This window comes from Scyliorhinus torazame, chromosome 2 (assembly GCF_047496885.1).
Source record: "Scyliorhinus torazame isolate Kashiwa2021f chromosome 2, sScyTor2.1, whole genome shotgun sequence".
Taxonomy (NCBI): Eukaryota; Metazoa; Chordata; class Chondrichthyes; order Carcharhiniformes; family Scyliorhinidae; genus Scyliorhinus; species Scyliorhinus torazame.
The window spans coordinates 158,025,435-158,040,147 of NC_092708.1; the positions used below are offsets into that span (position 1 = coordinate 158,025,435).

At 52.9% G+C, this 14,713-nt stretch overlaps 1 protein-coding gene across 1 annotated transcript in view; it reads right to left on the reverse strand.

Moving 5' to 3' along the window:
• The window catches only part of dnah7 (dynein, axonemal, heavy chain 7), a 570,689-nt gene that overhangs the window by 187,914 nt on the left and 368,062 nt on the right, over window positions 1-14,713 (reverse strand). The window contains exons 41-42 of the mRNA XM_072478629.1: window positions 5,572-5,801; window positions 1,396-1,726 (exon numbers count right to left, since the gene is read on the reverse strand). Coding sequence (XP_072334730.1) covers window positions 1,396-1,726; window positions 5,572-5,801 — 561 coding nt within the window. The remainder of the gene's footprint in view (window positions 1-1,395; window positions 1,727-5,571; window positions 5,802-14,713) is intronic.

The following is a 14,713-nucleotide window of genomic DNA, read 5'->3' on the forward strand; positions in this document are numbered from 1 at the left end:
AGCTGTTTGTTGGCCAATGCATCCATTTCTGTAACATGCTGTCTTCCCATGTTAATTGTAAAGTATTAAGACTTATTGCCAAATTGGATGATGTTTTACTGTCACCTAAATAGCCTTTTTCTCCTACAGTCAATATTTTTATTTATGGTATAGAGAAATGTTCAAAGACAATTTTGAAAAAAAGCTATCTTTAGAAATATCCCCATGGATTTTCTCCAAAATTGTACACATTAGTGCCTTGGAGAGTGATCTTTAATTCCTGGAGATTCCAGGCCAATACTGAAGGGTTGCCAACATTACCAACAGATCCCAACATAAGGGGTGTGTAATTTGAGAAGATGGTGGGGAAGGGGAATGTTCCCGTAACAGCCTCCCCGAACAGGCGCCGGAATGTGGCGACTAGGAGCTTTTCACAGTAACTTCATTTGAAGCCTACTTGTGACAATAAGCAATTTTCATTTCATTTTCATTTTATAGGGGCTTTGATCTTGGGGGCTGCTTCCACTGGGCACGTGGAACCTCCTCAAAAGGAGATTTCCCCCCCCCCCCATTCTTGCTTCCACCTTTTCCTCCCACACATCAAATAGTGGCAGAGGCAGAATGATGCAATTAAGTGGTCACTCAAGGGCCTCAATACACCCAAGGAAAGACTACGTGCCTACATTTCCTTTGCCCACTTTTACATGGGAGAAAGATCAAGGGTGGGCGGTAAGGCAGTGGGTAGGCCACCATCCTTATTTTATGAGCCTCCAACCTTCAAATATGCCAGCGTTGGGTGGGGCAGTGGGTGGCATGGCATGAAATAAAGCCCCTAGCTGCTGAGCTTCCACAGTTCCTTCATAGGTTTTGTTCTTCACTTGCTCTTTCCAATAAGCAAATCTATCTCCCATTATGGCATCGGTGCCTATTATATTAAATTTAGTCCAATGTGGGGATTATATTAAATTTAGTCCAGTGTAGGGAAGCTGTTCTGGCTTTGATGCCCAGCCACCTTAATAGAAAAAGGAGTGAGGGCAAGAAGAGACCTCTTGAGGGAAGTAATTTTCTTTTTTTCTTGTGGGGCAAATAGGAGCATAAGGCCTCCCCTGCCTTGGACTTTCCCATCCCCAGATTGCGAGGTCCTCCCAAATCTTTGTATCTGGGATTGTTTCTTCAGAGAGGTCTTGACCCACACTTGCAGGAGTGCTATCCCAAGTAAAAATCGAGGTTCTAGTTCGGATTAATCTGCTGTGGGATAAGTTTAATTTAACATGCTATTTAATAACTCCAAAAATCACTCCTTATACAAATAAATGAAAAGATATGAAATCTGTTGATCTGTCTACAATTATAACTTATTATAATTACTTGCCTTTTATGTAGACAGGTCAGTAAAATTAACAATTTTATCCTTACCGATGTAGTAAGTGTGTCAAGGGCAGCAAGTGCAGATTCCAGTACTGGTAACGCTTTTGCCAGATCAGCATCGCATTCATCCTTAATTGCTTTGGCAGCCATAGCTTGCTCATTTGCTATTAATTCATCGGCTTTCACAATCTCCTCTGTTCTTGAGACCTCAATAGACTCTTTTTCAATGATTATCATCATTTCATCCACTGCTAAACTAGCAACTATCAGTTCAGGCTGCAGGGCTTCAAGTTCAGCTTGCATGGTGGCTACCTGAGATGCAGCTGATTCCAATTTTTCTAGACCAACTTCATATCTCCTTTTCATCTTCACTACATCACTATAAAGACAAAATATACAAAACATGACAAACATCTTAGATACAAATACACACTGGGCTAAATCGCTGGCTTTGAAAGCAGACCAAGGCAGCAGCACGGTTCAATTCCCGTACCAGCCTCCCTGAATCGGCGCCGGAATGTGGCGACTAGGGGCTTTTCACAGTAACTTCATTGAAGCCTACTTGTGACAATAAGCGATTTTCATTTCATTTCCTGGCTCATTATAAAGCTAAAGCTACAATGACCTTCACTGCCATAGGCCTTGGTGATGGGCTCCAAGTCTTGTTACTACAGGTGGCAGAGGTGTGACTGTCTCCCCTTTGAAACAGATCAATTTTATCCACTGCTCCTCTGTGAGGTTCAGATATGATGGTTTCTTCCTGAATGCATGCATTCTATGCCCTTGCCTCCTTTAGTCTCTTCTTCCACCTCGTTCATAGCTTTGCTGCATTCCTCTTGATTTAGGATCCTTCAACTTTAGAAACCCAGCAACATTTCTACATTCAGCATTCCAGAACAACAAAAGTTTGTGAAATAGTTTTCATCTCCAAAATCTCAATCTTCAAAAGTTCCCATGGAGAAACATTTGCCAAACATTGGAAACCTGGCCCTTAAGCATCTGCACAATGACTAATCAGGCAAATTGATAGGGGTGAGGATACTTTAAATATTGCCTCTGAAGTCGGTTAATTCACTGTCACACCATGATTTTCTGGGTACTTATGCATTTGTGGCTACAAACACCCAATTGAATAAGAGGGCCCTGATTCAGGTAGAGATTTGTTAAACCAGCCAAATTTTCCTGGAACAATAAAGGCAAATTCATGACACATTCTGTTATAATGTATAAATTGGTAAGCAAGTAAGCAAATATGGTAAGCCATAGTTGAAACCCCCAAAATGTGCTGGGCAATTTAGGCCATTTGGATCTTGTCCTTAGCAATTCCATCCTTTTAACAACTTGCTGAAATTGAACATTCAAAATTTTACACAGGATGTTAGAGCTGATAATCAATAGCAGGGAACAATTTTCACAAAGGCCTGTAACTTTCTGTCTCCCGAGGGAAATATCCCAAAGATGGGCTGGGGAATCCCTCGAAGATTCCCAGGTAAGGTTTTAGGCAGCAGTTGTCCAGAAGTGCTAAGTTACCCTGGACAATTGAGCTGTGCGGAGAACCATCTGACAAAGTGATTTAAATTGCTGACACAGATGGTTCTGCCAGTTTTATACCTGATTCTGAAAGAGTTAGAAGGGATAAAATAACTTCTACCTTCAGTGTAACTATTTTAAACATCCAGACAGAGCCATGCATGGGTCACCCACAAACTCCGAACCCACAACTCCCTCTCCGACCAATCAACATGCAGGGCATTCCCTATTCCCAACCCCCAAAAATGGAATTCCCAACACTCCCAACCATATGGGACTACCAACTTGCGAGTCAGACTCTAATTTCCCTTCCTCCCCTGATCCATACTCCCATTGTTGCTCTTTCTAGCTTTAGTCTATTTGTTCTGTTTAGGTCACCTTTGCTCATGAGTCGCCAGGTATCTTTATGATACCGCCACGTGGTTCAAGTTCAGGTTATGATTAATAACACAGCACACCGCTTAGTAAGGATTAAAACAACGGTCATTTATTATATACAACAAGCAATATTAATACCCTAATACTACTTTCTATATAACAAACCTATCACTACTGGCCAATACTTAACTTAGGAAGAGCCCACCAGGTCAGGGAAACGAATGGCTTGTCCAATCAAATCTGGCCCGCGGGATTCAAAAGGCTGCTACAGGTCGGTGTCTCCACAGGCTAGGTGTCTCTACCGGATAGCGATCATTGGATTCAAACTTACACTTGCCGGTGGCTGGTCTTGCGAAGGTCTCGAGCAGGTGAAGATGAGAGAGAGCGAGATCTGAACTTGGACCTTTACTTTTATAGGGCCCAGGGGCTTCCCGCCTCCCGGGGCGGCCCTTGACCCTGAGACCCAAGTGATTGGATTCTGTCCCCAGTCTCTGGGGTCGATGTGTCCAATGGTGAGGCGATTCCTTGATCGGGGGGTGGTCGCTCACCTGTCTTTGTTTCGGCCACTGCAGGCGCCGACAGGTCTGGCCCGGTAGTCAATTGCTAATATGTTGCAATTGTTCCCGGGGATAGCCGATTTAACTGTGGATGTCTGAGTAGATTAGGTGTAAACAGTCCTGAATGCAACTGCGGATACCTGGGTTGATGGGCTGTTGATAGCCCTGAGTATCGATCTGGGCTACGTTCCCCGAGCTGAAGCTCAAACCTGTCTGCAGCTGCCTGCTTGTGTCTTCTTAGCTACTTTTCCCAGCAGTCTTTCGGGCTAGCCATTTTAAACTGGGTTTTGGCCAGATTAATCGGAACGCAGCTATTTTACATGGCTACACCATCCCTCCCAACGGGTGAACCCAAACAACACCCCCCCAAGTGGATCCCAGACCGTGGACCCCACTCCTACCTAAAGCTGACCTAGACACTCCCAGAGCTGACCCAGACAGCCTCCCCACCCGTTAGAGTGGACCTGGACGACAATCCACCACTCCGAAGAGCGGACGCAGTCCAGACGCCGCACAAGCAGACATGCCCCCCTCCCAACTCAGGGAGAGAGCCCAGCCCGGCCCCCAGAGTGGACAAGACCCCACCCCCAGAGCCAACCCATACCGACCCCCCTAGGCACCCCCCACCGCTGCAAGGAGTGGATCTGACCCCAACCCCATCTCCTGGAGCAGACTCAACCCTCAGAGTGGGCCCAACCAGACCCGAGCCGAAACCGCGAAGTGGGGACGCTTAGGGCACGATCCAATCGTCACGCTGCGCCAGAAAAGCATCTCGCCCTGCCATCCCGATATCCTGGACCTACCTATAAGTCCAGGTACATTGCTGAATGCCTCGAGGTCCATTGCTGAATGCCTCGAGGTCCATCGCTGAATGCCTCGAGGTCTATCGCTGAATGCCTCCTCCTTGGTTTAGCTGCAGTACCAGCAATGGCCACCACTCCTGGTGACACTGCCAGTACTGCAGAGTTGCCAGCTTCCAATTGGTCAGCAGCTGTATGTGGCGGCATTTCCTCAGGCAATAGAGTAAAAATCTCACCTCATAACAATTAAAGGCCTGCCAGCCTAAATATTGAAATGGGCTGAGCCATTCAGATGGAGGCGGGCTCACTCATGACATTTGGACTGTGGTGCAGGAAGCTTGTCCTCCTATACTCCAGCCCAATGTGTTTTTGAAAACCACAACTGGTTACTTTGTACTGTGTCAATTGCTCAAAACTAGTTTAAAAACTCCTGCTGCTGAAATACATTGCAACGACCAAGGGCTCAATGTAACGAAAAAAAGAGTCCCGTTCTGGACGAGATTAGCGGGTTCATTCCCAGAATTTCTAGTGTCAGGAACGACCCCTCTATTGAGCAACATTTTTATTTCCTAGTCTCAGTGGGAACGCCGGCCAAGGTCACACTCAGTTGCATTTCCTGCGCTGTGGAGTTCTGCCTGCCAGTGCATATTGTATTCAGGCTAGGGGGATGTCGGGGATTCTTTTCAGGGCCTCGGAGATCGGGTCGCCATTTAAAAATGTCGTCCCGATCTCTCGCTACAGTGGGGTGTTCCGGCGAGTGGCGCTCCCCATTATAAAAAATGGGGGCTAGTGTGACCTCGGCCGCGTGTTCCACGTTCAGGCCTCTTATTCAAAGCGACACTGCGAGTGCCGGGAAACACGCAGCTAAACGCGCTCGCTTGCTTTGTTCCCTTTTGGAAGATCATGCCCGCTTTTGAAAACCCAAATACTACAAAATGCTCCATTTAATTTGTACTTACGCTCTTTTTGTTTCAAGCAATACTTGAAATGTGGAGATCAGTTCCAAGTAAGATGTAGGAGTCACATAGTTATGCCTCTGAAGCTCTGTGTGGAATGTTTTAGACAATTCAATTGTTGAGGTATGAAAGCTCTTGCACATATCAATGCAGCCCAGTCGTATTTCATGTGACATTTCAATGTCTCCCAAAGAGCGTGTTGCCACAGCTTGCAAAGCATCTTCAGGCCAAGACTAAATGAAACAAAATGGTAACAAATAAGTAGCAAACACACCTTAACATGAAAATTGTGCTGAAAACCAGGAAAGCAAAGACTTCTTATTTATATTGTGCCTTTCATGACCACCAGTTGTCTCAAACTTCTTTAAAGTCAATGAAATGCTGTTGAAGTGTACGCACTGTTGTAATGTTGGAAACAGGGTAGTCAACAGCAGCTCCCACAGACAGCACTGCCTCCACCACCTACTACCCCTACCACTTAGAATGACAAGAGAAGCAGATGCATGGGAACACCACCACCTTAAAGTTCCTCTCGAAGCCACATAGCACCCTGATTTGGAACTATATCACCATTCCTTCATTGTCACTGGGTCAAAATCCTTGAATTCCCTTCCTAAGAGCAAAGTGGGTGTTCCTACAACACAAGGGGCGCGATTCTCCGCTCCCGCGACTAAGTGCCCACGCCGTCATGAACGTCGGCGAGTTTCACGACGGCGCGTAACGGCCCCGATCGCGATCGATTCAGGTCCCGAAAATGGGCTAATTGTGATGCTTTATCCAACCCCCACCCCGCCCGTGACAAGACAGCTCACAACCAACGTGAGCGTATGAGAACCGGAGGGGGTTCTCCTGTGCTGCACCCCCTAAACGTTCACGAGCAGAGGGCCCTGGACCTCGCTGGAGGATCCGCCACGCGGGAGGTCGCGACATGCCAGGTCGGAGGCACAGCAGCAAGTGAGACAACCCTGCATGTCCTCACCCGCTCCCCCCCCCCCCCCCCCCCCCCAGCCCGTCATCGCCCCCCTCACACTCTGGCCACTGCACCCCCGATTCCCTCCCCCCTCACATTCTGGCCACTGCACCCTCGATCCCCTCCCCCCTCAAACTCTGGCCGCTGCACCCCCGATCCCCTCCCCCCTCACACTCTGGCCACTGCACCCTCGATCCCCTCCCCCCCTCACACACTGCCCCCACCACCATACACCCGGCCCAGCGTGTCTAACGAACCCCGTATCATTGTGTTCCCCAGGGCTGCCACCGAACGTCCAGGGTCGTCTCGGCCAAGACACAGCCGACCATCTACAACCTCAAGCGCACCCAGGGACGCACGCCAGAGGGTGGCAGTCGGTCGGACAGGAGGGCCATCCTCTCAGTATGGAAGCTGGACGGGGACGCATGTATGACGGACAGAGACAATACTGAGGGGCCCAGGACGGACAGTGACGATGTCCACACAGTCCACGGAATCACCTGGAGGGCAACATGACATGGGCCGCATGCACCTTGCGCCGGGCCATGAGGGGGACCAGTACACATCAGACTTCCTAACAGACGATGACCTCGAGCTAACGGCACTGCTGTCTCCCACACCATCCACCATCACAGAGACACTCCCCTCGGTTGGGCAGATAAGTGATGAGGCTCCCGGGTCACGGTCTGGTGCGCACCACACAGCCGAGCCGGTGACAGCAGGTGGAGTTTGGAGCAGCCGTGGGGCTGGACGATCGGAGTCAGCTGACGCCCAGACGGTTCCCGGGTTCCTGGATGTACTTGACCCACCCGGACAACCGATGCATGTGGACACCCAGGGACTGAATAACGGGATGAGGGCCATCTTCCAGGACCTGCACACGCAGTTGGAGGAGTCCATTCGCGTCCAGAAGCAGGGAGTGGTGCCGCTCATCGCAGCCACCCAGGCCGACACCGCACGGGTGGCGTCCGCGGTGGAGCCAATGGGTGAAACGGTTTTGGTCACTGGTCAGGTTCTGCAAGGCGTTGGGCATCACGTGCATGCCACATCCATGGCCCAGGAGAGTGCTGCCCTCTCACAGGTAGCCATGCGCCAGAGCCAACACAACATTGCCGCCGCTCTCCGGGCCCTGGCCGAGTCTCACCATGCCATTGCCCGGTCCCAGCAGGCGATGGCACAGTCCCAGCAGTCAGTCGCGGAGAGCATAGACCGCCTGGCGCACATGATGGATGACGTAGCACACTCACAGGTTGAGATAGCACAGTCCCTGGCAGGAATGTCGCACTCCCTGGGCTCCGTCTCTGCGAACATTCGGACCGTGGTCGATACCGCTGCAGGCCTCCAGGGGCATGTCTCCGATCGCACTTCGGTTCCACAGTGAGGCCCGGGGGCCACCGGGCTCCCCGAGGGAGGAGGCGGCTCTGGGGCCCGTCCCGGTACCTCCAGCAAGGGAGGTACTTCCCCTGTTCCGTCCCTGGCGCATCTGATGGGCAGCGGGCAGGATAGGGTGGCACCACGCCATCCAGCCGCCCACCGAGCAGCCTGGCCCATTGAAGCTAGGCCGCCACAGGAAACGCGTGCCGACGGGGAGCCATGTCGCAGGGCGTAATTCTCAACAGTCCACCTCCACTCCTGCTGTACCATCTGGGGAGACACCTAGACGTAGTGGTAGGGCCCGTAAGGCAAAGAAGTTAGGAACATAATAAGTTGGCACGGGTGCAGGGCACAGTTTAGTTGTAGGGGGTAGGGCATCTGTGTGTGAATGTCACAATTAAACTCACTGTTGCACTTAACTTGTAAGACTCTGTGCTATGTCCGGTGCCAGGGGGCTCGTGAGTGTGACCGAGTGGCGCTGTGGTTAACGAGCGGTTCAAAGTCGGTGCCGGATGTGCTGTCCCTTTCCCCCCCTGCCTCCCAAAATCGGACACTGTAGTCCTCGGCACTCCGGCGCCAGCTACCCCACACGGGCACGTGATGAAATGTCCGTTACGAAGGCTGTGACCACCGGAGTGGATGGTTCAGCTAAAGCCATGGGTGAGACCTCGGCTGGCGAATCTGAGCTCACAGCTCATCGCAGAGCAGGCTGTCATCATTCAACATGGCACTGATCACAACCGCTTACACAATCATCAATGTTGTGCAAACCCGTAGTGCCACAGTGGTAAGGTGATGTGGAATTGGTGCCGTGAACACGGTGCAGGGGTGTGGGGGGTGTGGGGTGCTGTGTGGTGCCCGTGTGCAGGACTGACGGATCCACTGCAAGTGGCAGTGTTCAGCGAATCCCTCTCCCACGGTGCGTGACCCGTGCAGTCACCAACGCGTCGCGTGCCCGCCGTCCTCGACGGTGCCATCGTGCAGCCTCCTGGACGTAACCAGCACACGGGCAGTGTCTGTGTCCTGCGCCCCTCCCCCCACCCTGATGCACGCCATCCTCCTCCTCCTCCTCTTCCTCCTGCCCTTCGTTTGCGTTAGCTCCGATGCCGTAGGGTCCTCCCTCCGACTCTTCCACCAGGGCATCTCCCCTCTGCATGGCAATGTTGTGCAGCGCACAGCAGTCCACAACTATGCGACCAACCCTGTCGGGCCGGTACTGCAGGGCCCCTCCGGAGCGGTCCAGGCATCTGAATCGCATCTTCAGCAGGCCGAAGCACTGCTCCACCACAATCCTGGTTGCTGCATGGGCCTCGTTGTATAGGCTCTCTGCGTTGGTCTGAGGCCTCCGTATTGGCGTCATCAGCCATGACCTCAACGGATAGCCCCTGTCGCCCAGCAACCAACCCCTCAGCCGGGGGGGGGGGCATCCATCGAACATTGCGGGGATGAACGACTGTGCCAGAATGTAGGCGTCGTGCACACTCCTGGGGTACCTTGCACACACATGCATGATCTTCATGTGGGGGTCGCAGACCACCTGAATGTTCATGGAGTATGGGCTGTTTAGCACAGGGCTAAATCGCTGGCTTTGAAAGTAGACCAAGGCAGACCAGCAGCACGGTTCAATTCCCGTAACAGCCTCCCCGAACAGGCGCCGGAATGTTGCGTCTAGGGGCTTTTCACAGTAACTTCATTTGAAGCTTACTTGTGACAATAAGCGATTTTCATTTCATTCCTGTTCATGAACACTTCCCTGTTGTCTGCAGGTGGGCGCATGGGGACGTGCACACCATCGATGACACCCTGGACCATCGGTATCCCGGCCACCTTGGCGAATCCACGTGCCCGTGCTTCCTGCTGTGCTTGGTCCTCGGGGAATTTTTTTTTTTTTTTAATTTTTTTTATTCTCCTCCTTTTTCACATTTTCTCCCACATTTACATCCATCAACAATAAACAATAATCAGCAAGATATGTCAGTCCCCATAGTAACAACGATCCCATCCGCACACCAACCCCCAAACCTCAACCCGCATGTTTACATAAACAAATGGCAAAAAGGAATCAGGGATTACCCGTAGTCACCCTTAATCTTATACAGCTCCCCCCCCCCCCCACCGCAGGTCTCCAGCTCCTCCTGTCCACTGCCTCTTTTAAAATTCCTCCTCCCAACCTCGGTTCCTTCCCCCTAACTTTCCACTCCGGCTAGACCACTCGGACCCTGTTCTGCCAGGCTACGATGGCCGCAGCCCCTCCCCCCACCTCACTCCCGTTCACAGGCCGGCTTAAACCGGCCAGCGTAGACCCCGCCCGGGTCCCTTTCCCACTTGCCCGGCCCTAGGAAAGGCCAAAGATCCACTTTTAGCACACAAACCCCGCATATCCACCTACACCCCAAAGAACTCTCATTTCGAGTGAAAGTCCCGTCCCTTCCCTTGTCCAAATATATACCACATTGGCTCCTTTAATCTCTACACCCGTGCGCAGTGATACAAAAAAGAAGAAAATACAGTCATGAGGTTACATCGGCACATGGCCATTCCTCAATTTGTCAGTTCTGCCACAGTCCTTCTGCTTTCGCAAACTCCTCCGCTGCTTCCGCCGTTCCAAAATAAAAGTCCCTGAGCTTGTAAGTCACCCTCAGCTTCGCTGGATATACAATGCCGCACCGCACCTTGCTAATGTACAGTGCCCTCTTCACCCGGTTGAAGGCAGCCCGCCTCCTCGCCAGCTCCACCGTAAAGTCCTGGCATACACGTATACCAGCTCCAGCCCACTGCACCACCCGCTTCTGCTTGGCCCAGCTCAGGACCTTCTCCTTCACCCTGTACCTACGGAAGCACAGAGTCACTGCCCTTGGCGGCTCACTCGCCTTTGGTATAGGCCTCCACGAACGATGAGCCCGATCCAGTTCATATCGGGAGGGATCCTCCCCCTCCCCCAATAATTTTGCCAGCAAAGGCAAAATTCGCGGCAAAGTACTCAGTCGGCTTCGGTCCTTCAACTCCTTCGGGCAGCCCCACAATCCTCAAATTCTGTCGCCTGGATCTGTTTTCCAGGTCTTCCATTTTTCCTTGCAGATCCTTGTTAGTATCCATCACCTTCCGCATCTCTTTCCCCATCGAGGCAAGTTGATCACCGTGCTGCAATAACGTCTCCTCCACTTCCTTCAGCGCCTCCCCTTGCTCTCGCACCTCCGCCACTGCGCTCGCCACCTCCGTCCTCACCGGGGAAACCGCCTCCTCCACCAGCACACTCAAAACCTCCCTCATCTCCTTCCTCACCATTTCCATGCATTTCGCAATCTGCACCAACTGCTTTTCAAATTCCGCGTCCTCGGGGAATTTAATGTACCTGTCCGCGATGGCGTACAAGGCGTCGGTCATGGCCCTGATGCACCTGTGGACCGATGCCTGTGAGATCACTGATAGGTCCCCGCTCGGCGCCTGGAAGGAACCGGTAGCGTAAACGTTTAGGGCCACCGTCACCTTGACGGAGACTGGTATCGGGTGTCCTCCACCCGTTCCAAGTGGTGTGAGGTGCACCACGAGGTGGCATATATGTGCGACCGTCTCCCTGCTGAACCGTAGTCTCCTCCTGCATCTAATGTCCAGTCGGGCCTCGAACGACATTCTGTCATGGTACACCCTAGGCCTTGCTGGACGCCTGTGGCGCCCTGGCACCACCATCAGTGGCTCTGCCTCCTCCTCCTCCCCCCCCCATGCACTTCGATATCAGTGCCCGCATCTTGTGCATTCCTCGCCATCTGGGGGTCAATGTTCCCCTCGGCATCCCCCTGGATATTCCGGGCCTGAGTGCCTGCGGCCTGCGCGGTGACGACGGGCCACTCCGTGGCCATCCCTCCTGCTGCAGCAGCAACTGTTGCATCTGCAGCCACTGTGGGCCGTCGGAGTCTACGCTGCCGGATGGCCACCTGCAGAGCTGCGGCTGCAACCACGGCAGTGAACATTGCTGTCTGATTGGCATACATGGTGACCTGCAGGAGGGTGGTGAGGGGCAGAGAAACACCATGTTACACTGAGGTTCTTCCACACCTCGCCAGCCGGGTTGCATGGGATACCTGTGTGCCCCGGTGGCCTGGTCGCGCTGCAGACACGCAGCCAGCCTAACTAACACCTGGTCACTGTCTGCGTCCAACGGTCAGTTCACACCGTCCTCCTCACCAGTGTGCCAGTCACCTGTGCCCATCAGCCACACGACAACCTGCGGCCGTGTCCTCGTCACCGTTCTGCCGTATCAGGGTGGCTGACATGTGGCATCCGCGGATGGACGACACCCTCCACACTCTCCGTCAACCCCTCACACCTCCACTCCCTCCCCCCTCCCCTCCCACCTCCACTGCCTCCCTCACCACCCTCCCACCTCCACTCTCCCTCACCCCCTCCCACCTCCACTCCCTCTCTCACCCCCCTCCCACCTCCACTCCCTCCCTCACCCCCCTCCCACCTCCACTCCCTCCCTCCCCTCTCCACTCCCACCCTCCCCCTCCCACCTCCACTCCCACCCTCCCCCTCCCACCTCCACTCCCTCCCTCCCCCTCCCACCTCCACTCCCTCCCTCCCCCCCCACCTCCACTCCCTTCCTCACCCCCCCCCACCTCCACACTCTCCCTCACCCCCCTCCCACCTCCACTCCCTCCCTCACCTCCCCCCCACCTCCACTCCCTCCCTCATCCCCCTCCCACCTCCACTCCCTCCCTCACCCCCCTCCCACCCCCCCCCCCCCCCCCCGTTGGCCGCAGCATTCTCGGGGAAGCCGACCCAGTCTACAGGAGCTCCGGAACAGTCCGCTCCCCTCCTCACTGCTCAGCGTCAGCCAGAACGACTGGCTGACGACTTTATTTACAAGGTGTGAATGGCGACGGCGTGAACTGGGGTCATGCTGTCGGGACTTCGGCCCATTCGGGCCGGAGAATAGCGGGGGTAGCGGAGAATCGTCATTTCGGGTGTCTCGGGCGATTCTCCGGCCTGCGCCGCGCAGAACTCGATGGGGCCGATCTCGCCGCTTGGGTGAATCGCGGGAGGGCGTCGGACCGGCGTCGCGTGGAACAATGGCGCGGCAGGCGATTCCCCCAACCGGCACGGCATCGGAGAATTGCGCCCATGGTGTGCAGTGGTTCAAGAAGGCAGATCCCCACCACCTTCTCAAGGGCAATTAGGGATGGGCAATGAATCCTGGTCTAACCAGTGATGCTCAAACCCCATGAATAATTTAAAAAATAATTCTTAAACTATCTGTTCAATTGCGTACAATTATTTGGACGACAATAAAACAACTGATCACGTGACTTTGTCACCAAATAATACCATATTATCATAAACTATAATAATTTATAAAATTACAAGTAGAAACCTCTCCCATATCATTCATAAACAATAGACCAAGAAAAGATGTATCCCCATGTTCCCACACACATGCCGAAACAGGAACTTTTGCTTTCTACTGCTAAACCATTTTCAACTAATATTATTCTATTATAAACATCCTGGGCTGGAATCTACGGTCGGCGATGCCAAAATAGTGTTCAGAGACTCCGCCCCTTCCAAAGCAGCGAACTCTGTGTATCCACTGCCTCAGGTAATGGCAGCCCTGAGCTCCGCCCCCAACCGGCTGTGTTCCCAGCGGCGTGAGTCGCATGCGATCTCACCCGTCAGGAACTCAGCGTGGCGGCTGCAGGCTCAGTCCAGCGCCGTCAGTCGGAGGAGGGCCGATCCATGGGCAGGGGGGGGACATTATTCAGGGCTGGGGGCACTGTGGTGGGGCGGTCCGGGGCACACGAGCTGGCCGAAGGGGGGGACTATTTTGCGGGCCGGATCTGCGGACGATATCCGCCATGAAGCACGGTGCGGCCGCTGCAGGCCACATGCCTGCTCCACCCGCATTGTGGAAGAATGTACCAAAGACATCATATTGTCGAGGTCAACAGATTTTAATGATGTCCAATAAGTGTCCCTAACTACCCCACTCTCCCGATAGTGTTGGCCCTCTCTATCAGTCGTGCGTACATATCTCTACAGTTCCCTCTACCTAGAATGTCTGAGTCCAGTAGTTCTTCTAGTAGCATCTGTCGCGGTGGTCGCAGGTATGTCCTTGTCTCCTTCCATAGGACGTTTTTCAGCTGCAGGTATCAGAGTTCTTTGTCCTTAGCTGGCTGGAATCTCTCCGTCAGTTCATCCAGTGTTGTGACCCTGCCGTTGGTGTATAGGTCCCTGACTGTCAGGGTCCCCCCCATCCTGTCTCCACCTTGTAAAGGTGGCATCAAGGAGCTGCGGTAAACCACTGAACATACATTACATGTATGATGGTACACTGCCATTGTACTCCAGTTATTACGGTAAATCCCGGCCTGCTGGCTCCACCCAGCAGCCTCTGTATAAAAGTGTACGCTCTCCTGCACTGTCCCCATTCTTGGGTCCAGCTGCAGGAGGCTTTACATCTAGCACAATAAAGCCACAATAGTTCACCATTCGTCGTGTGGTCATTGATGGTACATCAATTTATTGTGCTAGAATTTTGAAGATGAACATCTTACTCAAGCCGGATCACCAGGAGCTGAACCCACATGCAGCCCACGCCACAGCGACTTTCGAGCACTGGCTAGCCTGTTTTGAAGGATATCTCGGAGCATCCACCGAAGTCATCTCAGACCCACAGAAGCTCCAACTACTCTATGCACGGGTGAGCCCACAAGTTTTCCCCCTCATTCGGGACGCTCCCACCTACACGGAGGTGATAGAACAACTGAAAGGACAGTATATCAGGACTATAAATCAGGTGTTCGC